Source organism: Lepidochelys olivacea (genome assembly GCF_965140295.1).
Source record: "Lepidochelys olivacea isolate rLepOli2 genome assembly, chromosome: 1".
Taxonomy (NCBI): domain Eukaryota; kingdom Metazoa; phylum Chordata; order Testudines; family Cheloniidae; genus Lepidochelys; species Lepidochelys olivacea.
In genome coordinates, this window is record NC_140411.1 from 227831939 (window position 1) to 227851813 (window position 19875).

At 40.9% G+C, this 19875-nt stretch overlaps 1 protein-coding gene across 2 annotated transcripts in view; it reads right to left on the reverse strand.

Moving 5' to 3' along the window:
• Positions 1-19875, reverse strand: part of FBLN1 (fibulin 1) — a 104517-nt gene that overhangs the window by 37770 nt on the left and 46872 nt on the right. For both annotated transcript variants that reach the window (XM_084639030.1, XM_084639031.1), the window contains exons 10-14: positions 16650-16778; positions 15964-16089; positions 15148-15267; positions 14089-14220; positions 12260-12383 (exon numbers count right to left, since the gene is read on the reverse strand). In XM_084639030.1, the coding sequence (XP_084495156.1) occupies positions 12260-12383; positions 14089-14220; positions 15148-15267; positions 15964-16089; positions 16650-16778 (631 nt within the window). The remainder of the gene's footprint in view (positions 1-12259; positions 12384-14088; positions 14221-15147; positions 15268-15963; positions 16090-16649; positions 16779-19875) is intronic.

Consider the following 19875-nt stretch of genomic DNA (forward strand, 5'->3'; position numbering starts at 1 on the left):
TCAATGAGAAAATGAAATCCAGGTTTTGGGGTTTTTTATTTTTAACTAAGTTAACCCAGTGCGTTGCCATCAAAACATGCAAGTCATGTCCTGTCTATACTTCCAAAGCTGATAAGAACTACATTAATTATTTGCAAAAAAAATGTTGTTTCCAAGGGCTGCTCTCCACTGAAGATTTGCTCAGGCACAAAAACATTACTTGCTTCCTGCCACGTCCCACTTGGTAAGAGATGTGACTCCATTTCCTCCACCATGATGCAACAAATAGGCCCCTTACAGGCTCATAATATGTCCAGATTATGTAAATCATAAGTCTCTGAGCAAGCCACACTATGCTTTTTTGCACATCACCAATGTGAGGTGGCCTTGTACATTTTAGGGCCCTTTGAGTGTACCCAGATTGAATACCGTTGGCAGACTAATCATGTTTAAAAAGCAAGATCAAGAGCACTCTGGGTTCCTGTCAGAACACACAGTATAGTCACGTTCACAACAGGCCACTAACCTGTTGAACAAAGTGTGTTTAATTGTCTAAGATCTGAATCCTCAAAGACTTAATAATGATAAATAATAATAATACCTAGCTCTTATGTACAGCTTTTCATCTTTGGAGCTCAAAAGGTGGTCAGTATCATTATCCCCATTTTGCAGGATTCCTCAGTTTATGGGGAAACTAAGGCAGAGAGGGGAAAGTGTCTTGGCCAAGATCACCCAACAGGCTAGCGGTAGAACTTGTACGTGCTTAATTTTATTCATGTATGTAAAGAACAGGCATAAGCTGAGGCCTAATTGTGCTTGACTGCTCTGATGATATTTAAGCTATATATTGGTTTTTGCATTTTTTCCATAGCATACAATTAATTTTACTTAAGAAAATTCAATGGCATTTGTGTTTTTGTTTTTTGGAAATGTTGTTGTTAGAAAGATAAGATGCTGAGTATGAAATCATGGAAAATATTCCCGCATAAAGATGGCTTTTTGGAAGCATTTACAAATGCATGCGCACACAGAAAGATACAGGTGATCCACTCTTCTGCTAAAGTCAAATGAATTTTAAAATAAAAGTTCATGTAAAAAAAAAGCTTATTGAAAAGGACATTCTGCTGATTCTGAAATGTTATTTGTGGAGACATAGGTCTGTCACTAGGAAGTTAGAATTATTTAAAATTCATGACCTTTTATCTTATAGTTTGGTGATCAACCCTCCACAGTGCACACTTCACTGTCAGTTTCGGGAACGTGTATTGACCCATCAAATAGCAGCAAAGAATAGTTAGCAAATATTATCGCATTCAAAGTACCAGAGTTCAATCTGGAGTCATGCCCCAAAAGAACAGTAAACAATGAGTATCTAAATCCCAATGTACTTTCTAGGCACAACGTTAAATTCTTCCCCTCTGCGGGTAGAAGAAAATCATACAGTAGGGAATTTAACAACCTAGTGCTAACAAATGAGCAGACCAAGACCAGGGGTGTAGATCCAACTCTGTGGTATTGCACTATGGATTAGCTGGCCATCGTGTTACTGAATCCTGCTACCACTAAGTGTCGCTGTGGGTAAAAACACGAAGGAACCTATTTAAAGGAAGGGTTAGAGAAGGAGAGGGATCTGGATACCAGAGAAAAAATAAAACCTGGTGTAGCAGAGCAAAAATAGAACTGCTTAGAGTGGAGCAGTTCTCAATAGCTCTTTATAATTCCTGCAAACCTCTGCAATCATGTTAGAACCATGGTCCTGAAAAAATAAACTAACAATTATCAAAATATTGCAAAAAAACTATGCCTGGATCCACGCATAATTATTTTAGAGCACTGTTTCAGATTTCTTTTTCTTTTAAAATGATATTACTCGACTTAACATTGATCACAAAGGATTACTGAGACCTTTGTTTTTGTGTGCAAAATATTGGTTCTTTAAAGAATAAATGCTCTGCCAAACAATAAAGAGACTTCATTTTTAAGGAAATAATAAAGTATTCTATATCAAGGACATTGTTAGAAGAGAAATTGTTGTGATGTTCTTAGTTTCTGAGTCTGGCTTTCCCTTGATACAAAGGCTACTTATACAATTATGATGAAAAGAGTTAAGTACATAAAGTCCTCATGCACTGATGAGAGAGTATCCAGATCTTTTGATGTAAGGCTTTGTACTCAGCAATGGATCTACGGCTCTGGAATTTATTCCAGAAATAGAACCCATATCAATATGCTGAATGAAGGACCTAGTGATACAACCAGTGCTGAAATTTGGCTCTGTGTTTGTGTGTTTATAGGGTGCATATGAATCTCTGCACTCAATAGAGGCATGTTAGAGTCCTCTACACAAGCATATTGCTATATCCTCATGTCTTCACTATTTGAGTTGGAAGAGTCACCAGACATTGGGCATGGTTTGACCAAGTGGGTAGACTCAGCTCAGAACAATACTAAAGAGCATAACATCAAAAAAACTTTTACTTGTTTGTTTGGGTGGAGAGTTTGAAAGGGTGTTTATGCCAACCTTAGTTGAAATAACTTGGGTTCTTACTATCTGCCACTCTGTGTTCACTAGAGAGCTTATTTAAAAACAAAAGAATGGACATATTGGGTCAGACCAATGGTCCATCTAGCCCAGTATCCCGACTTCCAACAGTGGCAGGTGTCAGGACCTTCAAAGGGAATGAAGGGAATGGGGCAATTTATTGAATGGTCTATCCCCTGTCATCCAGTCCTAGCTTCTGACAGTCAAAGATTTAGGGACACAGAGCATGGGGCTGCATCTCTGACAAGCTTGGTTAATAGCCATTGATGAACCTATCCTTGATGAATTTAGCTAATTCTTTTCTGAACCCATTTATACTTTTGGCCTTCACGACATTCTCTGGCAATGAGTTCCACAGGTTGACTGTGTGTGGTATGAAGTAGTACTTCCTTATGTTTGTTTGTAAACCTACAGCCTATTAAAGTGCACTCCATTTATAAGAATCAGTGATATAAGAATCAACTGCATATAGTGATTGAAACCACTGGGACGAAATCATTTCTATACTAACTAAAATACTCCACTTGTAAGAATCAACCATGTATAAGAATAAAATAATTCAGGACAGATGTGATTCTTAATAAAGGAGTGCACTGTAATTTCAGTGGGTGACACCTGGTTCTTGTGTTATGTAAAGGGGTAAAAAACACTTTCTTATTCACTTTCTCCACACCATTCATGATTTTATAGATCTCTATCATATCCCCCCTTTGTCATCTCTTTTCTATGATGAACAGTCCCAGTCTTTTTAATCTCTCCTCCTATGGAAGCTGTTCCATATTCCTAATAATTTTTGTTGCAATTCTGTCTTTTTTCAATTCTAATATATCTTTATGGAGATGGGGTGACCAGAACTATGTGCAATATCCAAGGTGTGGGCATACCATGGATTTATAAAGTAGCATTATGGCATTTTCTTATCTTCCCCTTTCCAAGCAGTTCCTAACATTGACAAGGGGGTTTTTTTTTGGACTGCCCCTGCACACTGTGGATAGTTCTCTGAAAACATCTGCTCAGTGATTCCAGATCTCTTCCTTGAGTGGTAACTGCTAATTTAGAACCCATTATTTTTTATGTGTAGTTGGAATCATAGTAAATGCAAAATAATGCACATAATCCTAACACTGAGTTGATAAATAACTCATTAGGTGAGTTGTTTCATAATAGCCAGATACATTAGAGCCAGATACATTTCATACATACATAATAACCAGGTATATTAGAGAGCCAAATGCAGACTGGGAAAGCTTGTAATGTAATTAGAACGCAGGGCAAAGCATCAGAACACTTGAGTTCTATTTTCAACTATGCCATGGGCTTGTTTGACCTTGTGCAAGACATTTAAACAAAGATTTTTCCCTGCTTGCTTTGTGCCTTTAAAGCATCAGTCATATCAAATCTGGCTTGCCCTGATTTTGATGCAAGACCTTGGGATGGGGAAGTTGTGTGTGTCTCAGAACATGCGTATGGTCAGCTCTTCCACCTAATGAAAAGTGTGAGTTACTGAGTCTTTAACAAGGATGTCCTTTCTCCAAAATGTCTGTTAGTCTTTGGAAGCAAATAGGTTTTTACAAAAGCTAACAGAAAACCAAAAACTTCTCAACAGTCTGATTAAAAAAGCCCTTTCATCTCACTTGCTCAGCTTTCAGCTTCCTGATCCTTGTGATGTTACAATAAATTGTTTCCAAAATTTCATAAACTTTAAAAAAAATAACTGTCACCTCCCTGCCTCATTCAGTGCACGGGCTAGACGGTGCTCACAGAATGATCAGGTATTCAATATTTTGTTTTCTCCCCACTGTTCAGTGTGTGTGGCCTTAGGCCTTATTTACTGCACGCTATTCAAACCCTGCTCTGAAGACAGAATTATTAATTCCCTCATGGGGTTTTTCTATAGCACTCATCACTATAATATCCGACAGGTTTCAGAGTAGCAGCCATGTTAGTCTGTACCCGCAAAAAGAACAGGAATACTTGTGGCACCTTAGAGACTAACAAATGTATTTAAGCGTAAGCTTTCGTGGGCTACAGCCCACTTCCATTTCCCCATGTTAAGTATCCTCACACCTTCTTGTTAACTGTCTAAATGTGCCATCTTGATCATCACTACAAAAGTCTTTTTTCCTCCTGCTGATAATAGCTCATCTTAATTAATTAGCCTCTTACAGTTGGTATGGCAGCTTCCACCTTTTCATGTTCTCTGTAGGTTTGTGTGTGTGTGTGTGTGTGTGTGTGTGTGTGTATAACCCTCTTACTATATGTTCCATTCTAAGCATCCGATGAAGTGAGCTGTAGCCCATGAAAGCTTATACGCAAATAAATGTGTTAGGCTCTAAGGTGAAACAAGTACTCTTGTTCTTTTTATAATATCTGAGTGCTTCACAAACATTAATATATCTTCAAAACTCCCTTGTGTGGTGAGAGAGTGGTATTATTTCCATTTTACTTATGGGGAGCACAGAGAGATTCAAGAAAAAAAGTTTCCAGTAATTTTAGGTGCCCAATTTGAAATGACTAGTTTTGATTTTTCAAGGTACGTAGCATTATACAGTACTCCATGTGTTCAAAGCACAGTTCCCATTCACTTCAGATGCAGCTGTGAGTGCGCAGCTGTTCTACAAATCAGACCCCAGAGTCTCTAGTCAGGCAGTGAGAAAACAAAGGAACACACTATTAGTGACCCTGTGCAAAATGTTTAGTTTGCCTAGCATCACATAGGAACTGTGGCAGAGGCAGGGACAGAATCCAGTACTCCACGGGATCTTTCAACTGCCTTCATTATGAGATCCTCTTTTCTCTTCCTCCAGAGTCCCCAGTTTCATTTATTTTACACCTTCTAACCTCTGCAAAAATGAGGCAGGGGTCCTACTGACAACTGCCTCCTTTATCTCACAACCCTGATTTATCCCCAGAGCAGGTCCATTCTGTGCACTTAATGAGGCAAGGGTCCTGTGGAAAAAATAGTATGTGATCATGTAATTAAAGACATAATTAGGGCTACATTTTAGTCACGGATATTTTTAGTAGGGCTATCAACCGATTAAAAAAATTAATCATGATTAATAGCGCGATTAATCACTCTGTTAATAATAGAATACCATTTATTTAAATATGTTTGGATGCTTTCTATATTTTCAAATATAATGATTTTGATTACAACACAGAATACAAAGTGTAGAGTGCTTATTTATATTTATTTTTTATTACAATATTTGCACTGTAAAAAACAAAAGAAATGGTATATTTCAATTCACCTAATACAAGTAGTGTAGTGCAATCTCTTTATCATGAAAGTTGAACTTCTGTACAAAAAATAACCGCATTCAAAAATAAAACAATGAAAAACTTTAGAACCTATAAGTCCACTCAGTCCTACTTCAGCCAATTGCTCAGACAAACGAGTTTGGTTACAATTTGCAGGAGATAATGCTCCCCATGTCTTGCTTACAGTGTCACCTGAAAGGGAGAACAGGCGTTCGCATGGCACTGTTGTAGCCAGCATCGCAAGATATTTACGTGCCAGATGCGCTAAAGATTCGTATGGCCCTTAATGCTTCAACCACCATTCCAGAATATATGCATCCATGCTGATGATGGGTTCTGCTCGATAACGATCCAAAGCAGAGTGGACCGACACATGTTCATTTTCATCATCTGAGTCAGTTGCCACCAGGAGAAAGTGGATTTTCTTTTTTGGTGGTTTGGGTTCTGTAGTTTCCGCATCGGAGTGTTGCTTTTTTAAGACATCTGAGAGAATGCTCCACACCTCGTCCCTCTCAGATTTTGGAAGGCACTTCAGATTCTTAAACCTTGGGTCGAGTGCTGTAGCTATCCTTCAAAAATCTCACATTGGGACCTTCTTTGCGTTTTGTCAAATCTGCTGTGAAAGTGTTCTTAAAACAAACGTGCTGGGTCATCATCTGAGACTGCTAGAACATGAAATATATGGCAGAATGCAGGTAAAACAGAGCAGGAGACAAGGAGTTCAGTTACAAATTTAATTAACGCATTTTTTTTTAATTGAGCATAATCAGCATGGAAGCATGTCCTCTGCAATGGTGGCCAAAGCATGAAGGGGCACATGAATGTTTAGCATATCTGCCACGTAAATACCTTGCAATGCCGGCTACAAAGGTGCCATGCAAAAGCCTGTTCTCACTTTCAGGTGATATTGTAAATAAAAAGCAGTCGGCAGTATTTCCCGTAAATGTAAACAAACTTCTGTGTCTTAGCGATTGGCTGAACAAGAAGTAGGACTAAGTGGACTTGTAGGCTCTGAAGTCTTACGTTGTTTTATTTTTGAGTGCAGTTATGTAATAAAAAAAATCTACATTTGTAAGTTACAGTTTCATGATAAAGAGACTGCACTACAGTACTTGTATGAGGTGAATTGAAAAATACTATTTCTTTTATCATTTTTACAGTGCAAATATTTGTAATAAAAAATAATATAAAGTGAGCACTGTACACTTTGTACTGTGTTGTAATAGAATTTAATATATTTGAAAATGTAGAAAAACATCCATAAATATTTAATAAATTTCAATTGGTATTCTATTGTTTAACAGTGCGATTAATCGCATTTAATTTTTTAAATCGCTGTTAATTTTTTTTGAGATAATCGCGTGAGTTAACTGCAATAAATTGACAGTCCTAATTTTTAGTAAAATTCATGGACAGGTCACAGGCATGAAAAAAAAAAAAAATCATGGCCCATGACCAATCCATGACTTTTACTATATACCCCTGACTAAAACTTGGGAGGTGGAGCCTGAGGGAGGGCAGCCTGGCTGCTGGGGGGAGGGGGCGAGCAGCAGCATGCGGCCCAGGATTTCCACTGGTGCAGGGGTTGAAGGAGGGGTTGGTGGGGCCAGCAGGCTTCCTATCTGGCTCCGCGCCTCCCTCCCTAACAGCAGCAGAGTTTGGGTGTGGGAGGGGGCAGGGGCCCGGGACGGTGGGCTCTGGGTCGTGCTTACCTGGGGGCTCCCTGGAAGTGGCGACATCACCCTCACTCAGCTGCTAGGCGGAGGCATGGCCACCTCTGCCTGCAGGCATCGCCCCTGCAGCTCCCAATTGGCTGCAGTTCCTGGCCAATGGTCGCTGCGAAGCCAGCGTTCTGGGCGGAGGCAGCGCACAGAGCTGCCTGGCCATGCCTCCGCCTAGCAGCTGAGCGAGGGGGATGTTGCTGCTTCTGGGGACCCGCCTCATCCCGTCCCGGGCCCCAACCTCCTGCTCCCTCCCAACCTCTGCTGCCTCTAGGGGGAGGGGCACAGTGGCGCGAGACTGCCCCAGCAGCAGCCAGTGCGACTGGTGCAGAGGCTGCCTGAGCTGCGCCAAGCCAAGTGTGTCAGCCCTGCAGAAGTCATGGAGGTCACAGAATCCGTGACTTCCATGACAAACCTGCAGCCTTACTCATAATGCCTGTGCAGCTTTCTTTCTGGCATTTCCTGATTTTTGGAATGCTCGACTTTGCAACCTTAATAATGGTCTTTTAATGAGGTTTATTGTGGCAATTTCCTAGGTTTTTAGAAAAGCAAATTGAAAAAATAAATTCCATCATGTGGTATCATACTGACACCCGCATGGTTCATCTGCAAGTTGGGACCCTTTATATCCACCCCACAGACCTCTGTCACTTCAGCTTATAGAGTAACTGATGGCAGTAATACATTGTCATACTCTCTGGGGCCCAGGACTAGAGGGGGACGACACACAGACATTGGGTTTCACATACATTTGCTGACAGCAGGGGAATAAGACAAGACTCAGGCAACTTGGGTTCCACACCAGACTCTGTAAAGGGGTTTGCTTTAGCGGGCTCAGATTCTTCTGCCTGTTTCCCACAAGTGTGACCTCCTCTGCCCTGTCCTTTCCAGCCTGTCCCAGCCCTGTCTATTCTCCACCCCCAGCTCTTTGTTCCAGTTCCATTCTCCTTTCCTGCCCAATCTCAGTCTCCAGTCTTGAAGGCTTCTCATCTCAGTCCCAATCTCCTCAGTACTGGTGTTCCCTCTCTGGGCTTGCTGTCTGAATTTCACTCTCCCCCTCTGCATACCTAGTCCCAGTCTCATTGTTCAGCCAGCCCCATTCCCCCCAACCCAGTGGCTCGCAGTCCTAGTCTCTCTCCTTGGGTTCCTCATCCAACCGTAGTCTCTTAGTCCTAGTTCTTTCCCAGTGATACTGGTTGCTCAATCCTGTAAATTCCTCATCTGATCCCAGGGCACCCCTGCCCACAGCCAACTGGATCCCAGTCCCACTCCTCCCCTATCCCCTCTATTTCCCTCACCAGCTTCCACTCCCAGTCTACACTCCACCTCCCCCCCAGTTTTCTTGCTTAACCAGTTCCAATCTCTTCCCCTCAGCTCCCAATCCCAGCCTCCCTTACTCTGCTCCCAGTCCCCACCTCACCCAGTCAGGTATAGTTTCTCTCCCTACACCTCTCCAGACTCCTTGTCCCAATCTGCTCTTTTGCCACCCCCCGCATTAGAATCAGATAGCTTCCTTCTCCGTACCACCTTGGCATGAGTGTGTGTGCAGGGGGTGTGTGTGCAAGGGGTCATTGAGAGCACAGCAGATACAAGCTCCTTGCTCTCAGTTCAAGTCCCACCTCACCCCAGAGCAGTTGGGAACAGCCATTACAGAGGGTAAGACCTTCTGAGCCTCCAACTGTAGCCCTGGGCTGTAGGGATAGCGCAAGCAGAGTCTGGTCAGCACTAACTGCTCAGAGGGGATGGAGCATGCTCAGTGAGGATGGAATCTTCAGAGATTTTAGCTGCTAAAAATCAAAGACAACACTACTGAGCACATGTGAACTGCAAGTTTTCAAAGGCTTATAACTTGGCCAAATTCTGGTGGATTCTCATGGGGATAGTAAAATGCACATCCCTGACACATTTCAAGTCCCTGCTCCAAAGCATGGTAGTGCTAGAGCTGTTCAAAGAAAAGGTCGGACTTTTTTTTAAACGCAGTCAAACAATGATTTCTCCCCTTCTCCTTATATATGGAAACAGCTGAACCATTTTGACTGAAATTGCCTCACACTGAAGGTTTTGGAAAGATGCCTGGCATGGCAAATTTTAGCCGAAAGAGTTAAAGTTTGACAAAGTTATAAGCAACTGAAAAAAAGTTCTGAATAATGGGAAATGATGGTTAACTTTTAATAAATAATAATAATAATAATTAATAAATACATAATATATATATAGTCCTAGCTTGATGTAGCATAAACGTCTGGTAAACAGCCATAACCATTTCTTTCCCTTAGCTTTGCGATTACCAATGTTTGAATTAATTGTCACACAGAGACCCTAACTGTTATGCAATTCAGAAACAAAAAGTTTATTAAGGGAGGTTCAGTAAATTCACTGTCAGTATGAAGTACCCAAGCAAAAGCAATATCAAGATCATGGGCTGTTCAGCAAGAGGAGTCAGTAAGAGTGAAATGTGGGCTGGAGTGAGAACACGTTCACATGTTTCTCACAATTGACAGCCCATAAATGGGTGTGCCAGGAAGTGTGCAAGGAACATCTCTTTCCTTGTACAACCCATTCAAGGGTCTGTTACATTTGCAGACCCCAAAGCATAACTCCAAATGGGATTTAGAGATTTCAAATAAACTTCTTGCCATTCCACCCTACGTGCTGTTCTGTGGTATCCTGTGTTTCTCTTGGTAGTAAGATATAAACACCTTAGGACAGGAAACAGGTCTTAATCTGTGCTTGTGAAGCACTGAATAATTTTATGGAATTACATCACTTAGGTTTATTAACAAACAACAATGAGCACTACCACCATTACATAGCCCCGTTCCGTAACCCAGGCCTGAAAGCTATTAGCTAGGGAAGTTTTTGGACCACTAACTCTTTATGCTGGTTTCTGGCTAACTGATCTAGCTGGTTTCTGGCCATGTCAGGATACACTGGAATCTCTCTCCATGAGTCCATTTGAGGTGGGCAAAACAACAGACTCGCTGCCTCCAAAAGGGATCAGCCATAGAGAGGCTATTCTGACCTACTACTGCCACTGAAAAAAGGGTGTGTTTTTTCCTATAGCTTGGATACTAAGAGGTTTGCTGGTTGCCACAGGTGAGCAGACACAGAGACTATTTAACAGGGACTCGTTCTTTAAGTCACAAATTGTTGTGTGCTTTATTGCAAGCATAGGCAAAAAGAGAGAAGAAAGCAAGTGAGTTAGCCAAAAGTCAACAAACTAATAAGAGTATTTTTTGGAAGGGAAAGACAAATGGAGAAAGACTAAAAGAAGAATGCAATGTGCGTTTGTGTGTCATGTTTATTTTTAAATTAATCTTGACACCTCAAGAATTTTCATAACCATAGAACTTTGCTAAATCACTTTAGTAACCTATTACAAATGAGTGAATTTTACAAATTAGGATGTAATTAAACAAAAAAAGAAATAAGAAATCTGTATCACAAAGCATTCTTTCTTCATTTATTTGGCAAGTGTTGCTTACTGATATTTGTTTATTGTTGTTAAGTGTTGTTTATTGACATAAATGTAATTATTGACATTTCACAAAACACTAGTAAACTTTCTGTTGCTATATTTTATAAATAAAGGTCTTAATATGAAACTCCCTCAACAGCATCCTGGTCATGATAAAATTAATACCCACCATGTCACTTATATAGCGCTTTGCATCTTTAGACTTTGATGCAAACACTAACAAACTAATCCTCACAACACTCCTATAAGGTAGATAAGTGTTAGCCTCATTCCACAGATGGGACATAGAATATTAAATCTTAGCTGAGACATGATATGTGATGGAATCATGTCTTCTCATTGATTGGGAAGGGAATAACAGATTTATGACCACTGTGGCATGTCAGCCTCTCCCTCTAGCTGATAGAATAGAAACTTACCTGGGCAAATGCACTTGGGAAGGTTATGGAACAATCACATGGCCTTCAGAAGGAACCTCTTGATTGCTGAACTGCCATAAAGCAGATGGGAAGGAGGAGGAAGAAGCCAGAATGAGTCCGGCCCTGGAGCAGCCATAAGCTTTGTCTACACTAGAGAAATTTTGCAAAGATTTCTTCTTATCATTAGCACCATTACAGCCAGTGTCGATGGGTTGCCAGCTGCCTGTGGCATTTTATACACCATGCTGATCAGACCTTTTCTGAGCAACACGAACTGAAACAAATACTGGTAGCAGCCAACCGGTCTTCTATACCTGGGCTCCTAATCTTGCTAACAGTGGTGGAGATGAAATGGTGTTAGCAGGGAGGGAAATTTTTGCAAAATGTCCATACTATAGACAAGGCTTCAGAGGGGGAGCTGCAAGGAAAATGAACCTTTCACTGAAATATAAAAGCAGGTAAAGGGTTTGACTTAGCCAATCTGAGGGAAGAAAGGAGCTCCCGAGTCCAGTTGTGGGAGTGTTGGAATCTTGAGGCTAAACGTGACCTGCACCACCAGGCTGTCCATCAGAAGCCTATGCTGATAACATCACCTTGTGCATCCAACTTGGTGTCAATGAGTATGTTTCTCTCTCTCCATTTGGTGTTATTTGTGACTTAAAGACTTTTAATCCAAGAACCATAAGCCTGTCTCACATGTGGGAGAAAGACCATAATTTTTTGTGTGCCACTCATGGGGTTGGCAGATTGGAAAATTACAAATTTGGGAGGATCCACAATATGCTTAATTGATGGTGGCGTTAGGCCTGGGGAGATGCCCATCAAGCCAGCCTACTAGAAAATGGAATGTACTTACGTATCTCCCGATTTGCGATAATTTTCCGGGCATTCCAGAGAGAGACAGCGAAAACTGCCTTGGATGTTAAAGCAGGTCTCATTGAATAAACAGTTATGTGTTTCTGCAACACACTCATTGATATCTGTCAAGTGGAAAAGATAAAGGGGATAAAAACACAAGCCCTTCCTCTGCTTGTAGGCCCCAGATGAAGAAGCTCACATGTTAGCTACTATGCAATACAGGGGAGCAACATGATTTTACTACTGGCTAGAAAAAAAAAACTCCACAAGCGGGTATTCCTCAGGGGTGGTGGATAAATGATGGGTGGATTTATCAAAGGGATGTTGGAACATGTGATTTTCAGATTCTGAAACATGGCAGGACTGTTGGGTTTTTTGTATTTTCTATAAGCAAATGGCAGGGTTAATAAATGACAAATTCTGGTCAACAACCAAAATGTAAGGTATTTGGAGCCCCAATGGCCCCTCCCACAGTCTTCTACTGAGTGCAAGAGTTGTGTCATCAGTGGCAGGGATAGGAACAATAGCACTGGGGCTAGCAACTGCTGCTGGAGGAACAACCAAACAGGCGGATGCTGGCCTCAGAGGCCAGATAAGAGAGGCTGACAGAAAACTCTTGCTTCCCAAAATAAAAACTGCTAGGCAATCAGGGGGTAATAGAGAGGCTGCAGGCCTGCAAAGAAATATTCAGCAGCCTTTGTGGGAGGGAAGTGGGTTGGCAGGCCTGTTGCCATGCAGAGGTAACAGGCGGTGCTCGGACACTGTGATGATGGAAGCTACAAACATCTGGATAGGTAGAAAAGCCACTTTGCTTTTTTAGATTAAAAGTTGAAACAAAATTGTCTGACATTTACCCTTCCTTTAACTCCAGCCCTATGTGTGTGTGTGCTGTAAGTGTCCTGATCCATGCATTTATCTCCGATTATCATTACTACTTAATATTGGTTCATCAGACCATCTGTAACATGCCAAAATTTTTATACAAGGAAGGTAAGTTCCTTCCCCAAAGGGCTCACGGTTGAAGGCCAGACAGACAAGCAGAGGTCAGAGGAAAGGGAAGAACAAATATACAAGTCAGCTTGATCCACTGTAGGCAGCATGGCAAAAGTTGGTCTTTTAATTTAGAGGAATTTAAATATGGACAGGGTGAGGCCTTGCAGATGAACGCACTACGCTGCAGCAGAAGAGGGGAGTATGTCAAGTGAACTAAATGCTTTCTTTTGTGCATGGGGACAGTATGGCAGCCAAATGTATTAGTCCTTGGGACTAAGTGCAAGCACCACTCTGAAGAATCCATGCACTTTTCTCGCTGGCTAGAAGGAACAGATAAGGGGAAACAGGCGAAAGGTCTGGGTTTATCAACATGAAAAGCTGTGCTTTACCTTCGCTCTGGTGCCTACCCATAAAACTGAATAATATTTTGTTGTAAAGATTTAGCTATTTCTCCCACATAGTCCCTAAATGGAAAAAACCCTGTACATTTTATAGAGCGTGATTATATTTTTATTAAATACTTAAACCAACCCATTTCATTCTGTAGCATTAGCTGGGATGTAGTTCTCTACTGAGTTTGATGGACTGCTTTAAAAATTCTGTAGAAAGAGTATCCTTTGGGGTCTTAGAGTAATTTCTATAGGATCCAATTTAATTATTATAGAACTATTAGTTTTGCCCCTACTGAATTCTAGTAGACATAGGATATCTACTAAATTGTCTGTAAGGCTATATGACAGACACATTTATGTTTCCCACCAATTAAAAATGTAATTAGATTTTTCCACAAGCTAACTAGCTGGTCAGATATTCCTACACAGTTACTGAACATACCTTGGCAGTTCCGTGCATTGGGTGCCAATCTGTAACCAGGAGAAGGACAGGTGCACTGAAAGCTTCCAGGAACATTACTACATCGATAAGAACAGATGTGTCCTCCAGTAGGTAAAGCACATTCATCAATGTCTGAAAAAGAAATCCCCACCAATTTTTTTAAACTCCTGTGAAGCTTGACCTAGTTTGCAGCAGCTGTACTGCTTCATGATAGTGTTGGATTCAACAAGCCACTAGCTTGTGACTCAGATTAGCAGGCTGGGAAAAAAAACACTGCATAAAGGTAACAAGGGAAGTCTGGGGAAAATCAAAGGCAATATAGAGAACAAGAAGCCAAAAACATTGTATTGTCTATTTACAAAGAAAAAACTTAGTGCTTTTCATCCACAGATCTCAAAGCACTTTTCAAGGGAGGTAAATATAATTACCCCCAATTTACAGATGGGGCAATTGAGGCACAGGGACCTGAAGTGATTTGCCTGAGATCACCCAGCAAGCCAGCAGCAGAACTGGGAACAGAACCCAGTGAAGAGAGTCCCTGTCCAGTGCTCTATCCACTAGGCAACACTTCCTCCCTATGATAAATATTTGGGCAAGACTTATTTATGTGTGTTTAACTTGTCAGAAAAAGGGATATGAATAAAATACTAAACTAGAATTTTTAAACATTTATTAAATGTTCTCCAGGATTCTCCAATGATGAAAATGTGCAAACAACTTAGTTCCACAGCTGAAACCACTTCAATGTGTACAAAAAGCCGCAAACTAAATTTCAGCAAAAAACAAAAAAACTCTCTCTGGCCTTCATATCATGAAAGCCAAGATACCTCCAGAGGCTGGGTGGGCTTATATGAGAACGCAGGTAGCGTTTAATTGCCTATGAAGAGCTACGAGAACCAAACGTTGAAATATTATTTTGTAGTGGCATAAACTTAAGATACGTGGAGTTGTTTCTTTTTGTTATAAAGTCTCTGTTGTCATGGCAAGAATAAGAAAGGAATGCTCTTCTCCCATCTTAGGAGATGCCTTTTTTGCATCCTTTGATTAAGTATTTCTTACCTTCACACGTGATTCCATCTATATCACTAAGTTGATAGCCCCGACGACAATAACATTGATAGGAACCATACACATTGGCACATTCTTGGCTACATGGGTTGTTCTCACATTCATTTAAGTCTGAAAGACATAAAATTATCTATATTTACCACTACAGGTGTCTGCCTTTGTGGCTTCTAGTCCTGCAGGATTGGGGCCGAAATTTCAAAAAACCTTCATATTGGACTAATCAAATGTCTTTATTAAATAAGACTCACAAAAATATGTATTAGTATTTGTGTCACTGAGCAAGCTGGCAATAAGGGGTAGGACGAAGCGATAGCCCCCAATCCTCTCTGTACTGCCTGTGGTGTGGCGGTGACATGGGAGGCAACCTGCAATGTACTACTACCTCCTAGAAAGTTGCTGCCCATCATCATGTAATGTGCTAACACTGGGTGCGTGATCAGCAGCGAGAATCAAACCTACAGCTTGTGGATCTAAAAGCCTGAGCCTCTTCTGCCTGAGCTAACAAGCCCAGGCCTATTAGTTGAAAGGCGGTAGTAGGCTCAAGCCTCTATGTGATCCAGTCACTAGAGGAGAGAGCGCCACACAGCGGAAGTGTGAGTTACAATGGTATTGTTTAATCACAACACTTGTATTCCACCTTGAAAATGACTACAGTGGACCCATTTCTTATGCCAGTTTAATTTAGTCTATGACAAAACAAAGGAATCAGCCAAACAAGAATAGTAAACAAACTGAATATTTTTCTTCATCATTTTCTGCTTCTCTCTCTCTCTCTGTCTACTCAGCCTACATAAATTGCATCCTTACCGTCGCATAACCTGCCATCAGTGGAAAGTTTGAAGCCCATAGTACAGCTGCAGTAGTAGGATCCAGGAGTATTCTCACATTTGTGAGCACAGAGACGACCTGGGTAGCGTCTACATTCATTAACATCTACAATGATAAATATGCATAGAAACCAATGTATAGATTAGCTTTAGAGCAGCAGCCTAACAAATCACCATTTGATCATTGGAGTTTGATTTTCATTCTCTGCATTGAAGTTTTACACTGATGAGTGAATGAATTCTCAGAATGTTAGTCTGGAAACAGAGCTGGTTTTATTTATCATATCTGGTGCGTATCTAAATGTGATAAGCAAAAGAAGGCTGTTCTGTGATCTTTTAAAAGAATTTTTTCACTTTCGGTGCACATCATAAATATCATAAAACCAATTATGCACACCCTCTCATGATCTTACCTTTCAATGTTATTACATTTTAACAATACAAATGTACTTTTCTTCAAAATGTCAATAGCTCTTTAAAACATTTTTGGACTTATACAAATCATGAAATACTCTAATGCATTTTCAGATGAAAGAGTTTGTGACCAACTAATAAAATTACCCTTTTCATTAAATAAAATAATAATAATAAAAAAAACCAAATAAAATGCCACAGTACAATGTTTAAGAAGAGCTTATATAGTTTGAGTCAGTAGGTGGAACTTACCAATACAAGTTCGACTGATAGCATCAAAATAATAGCCAAGTCTGCAGTCACAACGGTAACTGCCAGGAGAATTTACACAAACATGACCATCTCCACATAGCTGGTTAGGTGACGAACACTCATCCACATCTAGAAGGAGAGAGAAATGAATGAAAGGAGGGTCTTGAGGTTAAAGATTAGGAGTGGAGGTAAAGCAGTAAATTCTGCTGCCAGTTCTGTCCCACACCCTTTAGTAACGCTCCCTGCCTCAGTTTACGCATCTGTAAAACAAGAATAAAATACTTACCTCAGTGTTTGTAAAGTGTTTGAGATGGAAGGCACTACGGCATACAGGCATGATCCAGCTCCCATTGAAGTCAATACCAAGGCTCTCTTTGACGTCAGTGAGAGCTGGAGTAGGACCTACAAGTGCAAATTATTATTACAGAGCAAATATCCCTTGGATCCCATGTTATGTGTGGTGTAGGGAACGTGGGCCGGATTTGAGTTTGGGCCAGCATAACTGTATTTGATCAAATGCTAAGCTAAAGGGGCTTTGATTTTAGGTGATATGGCACTGGAGTAGGTCATGCACTTACCCTGGGCTTATCCCCCACCTCCTTGCCCCCGAGTCCCTTTTCCCTTGTCATGCTTACTAACTGTCACAAGGAACGAGTGGAGATGCACAAGTGTGACTGATGATGAACAACCATTAATTATATTTTAGCAAAGTGAGAATGGGCCCTATTCTGTTAGACAGAAGTCTATTGTCAAATCCTTCCCACATGTCCTGCTTACAAAGAGGACATCTGCTTGTGGTCATGAATGGATTTTGCAAGAAAATGTCCGCCTCAAACTGGAATTTTCTACTATGACCTCAGTTCAAGATTCCAAATTACTGGCCCATAATGAGCTATAGCCAACATGCTAGAATCTCTAATTGGACAAGGATGATCCCTGAGGCAGAGCAAGGGGATACTGAACCAAACAAAAGTCTAACCATGCAGAAGGAAAAGGAGGCCTCTCTTGCACCAACACCACCTGAAGTTGTGGCAAGCTCTCTTCTTTGGACCAGCCTCCAGAAAAGGAGAAGTGAAAGACTCCAAGCCTGAAGTCTATCACTCAGGGTTTGTCTTCACTACCGGGGTAAGTCGACCTAAGTTACACTACTCCAGCTACAGGAATAACGTAGCTTAAGTCGACTTACCCCAGTCTCTTTACTGTGCTGCATCAATGGGAGACGCTCCCCGGTTGACTTACCTTACTTTTCTCAGGTAGCTGGAGTACCGGAATCGACCAGAGAGTTTTCTACCATTGATTTAGTGGGTCTTCAGTAGACCCGTTAAATCAACACCTACTGCATCAATTGCAGCAGGGTCAATCTCCCCGGTAGTGAAGACAAGCCCTAAGAGAAAAAATAGACTGACCACCTCCTTGCAGATGAAAAAAAGCTCAAGTTATCTGCGACACGAGAACTAGTTCTCAATTAAGACTAGTCACATGAATTAGACACTCTAAAAAAAGGTGAGAGAGTGCTTTTTTATAGAATTCAGAGACATTTGAATTCTCCAGTATTCCATTACAAAGACAGAGAGACAGTTACTAACCTTTTCCCTAGGTAGACCCTAAAAAAACTCACAAGCCTGTTATCTAATTACAAGGATATTATTTTGGATTAAAAGTATGTTATTCCAAAACTTCTAAGTGCCTGATTTAAGAATCACTTCTGCATTTGTGTAAGAGTGTCAGAAAGATGCAGACATTGCAGTCATATAGGGAGGGAAATAAGCTAATTAAACAGAGTCTAATCTAGGGTGTATATGCAGAAAAACTTAAGGCAGAACACCAAAGTAGGAAGCTAGGAAGAAATCATTCCAAGAGTTATACTTCCTTAAAACAAAGGCAAAAGTCAACTTCTGCTTTTAGCAGATTCTTAATGCAATTGATTATATTAAAAGAAAGGTGTTCTTCCTTAACTTTTCTGCGAAGCATTGAGGCAATTCTTGTATTACCTTATAAATCGATGTAATTACTGTGATTCAGGGACTTCTTGGTACCAACTGGCAGAGGGCACAGGATTTTACAGGAATCCTGAGAGTCAGATATAGGCATAATAGTTCACCAAAGGGTGGCATGTGAGGTATCTACTAAAAGCCAGTAGCCCACGGTCATCATAATCATTGCAGAATGTATGTACAGATAATATTTAAGGAGTTATGTAACTATTCTAAAAATTATGTTCTTAAGGTCTTGGTGTTTAAGTGGGTCACCAGAAGGTGACATACTTTGCAAATGCTCCTTTCAGGTAAGAGGCAGCAGACTCTTATCTCCCATCTAGTCATTTGTCTATTGTATGAGGCCTATTTGCATACTGAGCCACAGGCAAAAGTAGTGACTGAAGTCTACAAGAGAAGAAATTCACAGGATGAAGCAAACAGCAGAGGGCATCCTCTTTATGAACGAGAACAAAGGATGGGGCAGATATATCTTGTGGGGCAAAGAAACACATTGGATCCTTCACCTAGGAGGCATGGCTGTCTCATGAAAAGAGAGTCACAGTCAATCTCATTGTGACGAGCTGCAAGGATTTTGGATGAGCAACGTTCTACAAGACATGAGAGTATTTTGTTAATTAAGTCAAATCCCTAGAATGGATGTTATGATCTTATTTTATATACAACCATTTGTTTCTAACACTTCTACTCGCTATCACTTGAATCTCCGAGTTTTGTTAGATATGTTCACAGTGAAATCAAGCCTACGTTTATTTAAGTGCTGTGCGTCAAGCAAAGTGGTGAGCTGAGGTGTAGCTGGTAAGCTGGGATGACTGTTCCTCTGGAGCACTGAATACTGCGAGTGTCCCGTGGACCAGGGGCTGGACAGGCCATAGAGATGCTCGGAAGGCTCAAGGGTTGGAGTGCACCTATCACTAGCCTGTAGAAAACGAGCTGGATCTGCAGGGCTTAGAGAGAAAGGCTTGTGTTGCCCATGGCCAAAGGAGTTGGGGAGTTGCCTCGGCAGGCACAGACAAGGCTTCCTCACAGTAAGGGCAGGTGCCAGCGAGGTGTCTGACAAGCCTGGGAAGTCAGGTAGTTTGAACCATTGATCAAATTTCAATTGTAACTTTAATTTGATCATTGCATTGTGTTCTATTTGATTAGCTTTAGGGAAATCAGAAGTAAATTAATTAGTCACATATCTACTAAGCTTCATATTAGTTTGCTTTTTCTTTTAATAAATACATAAG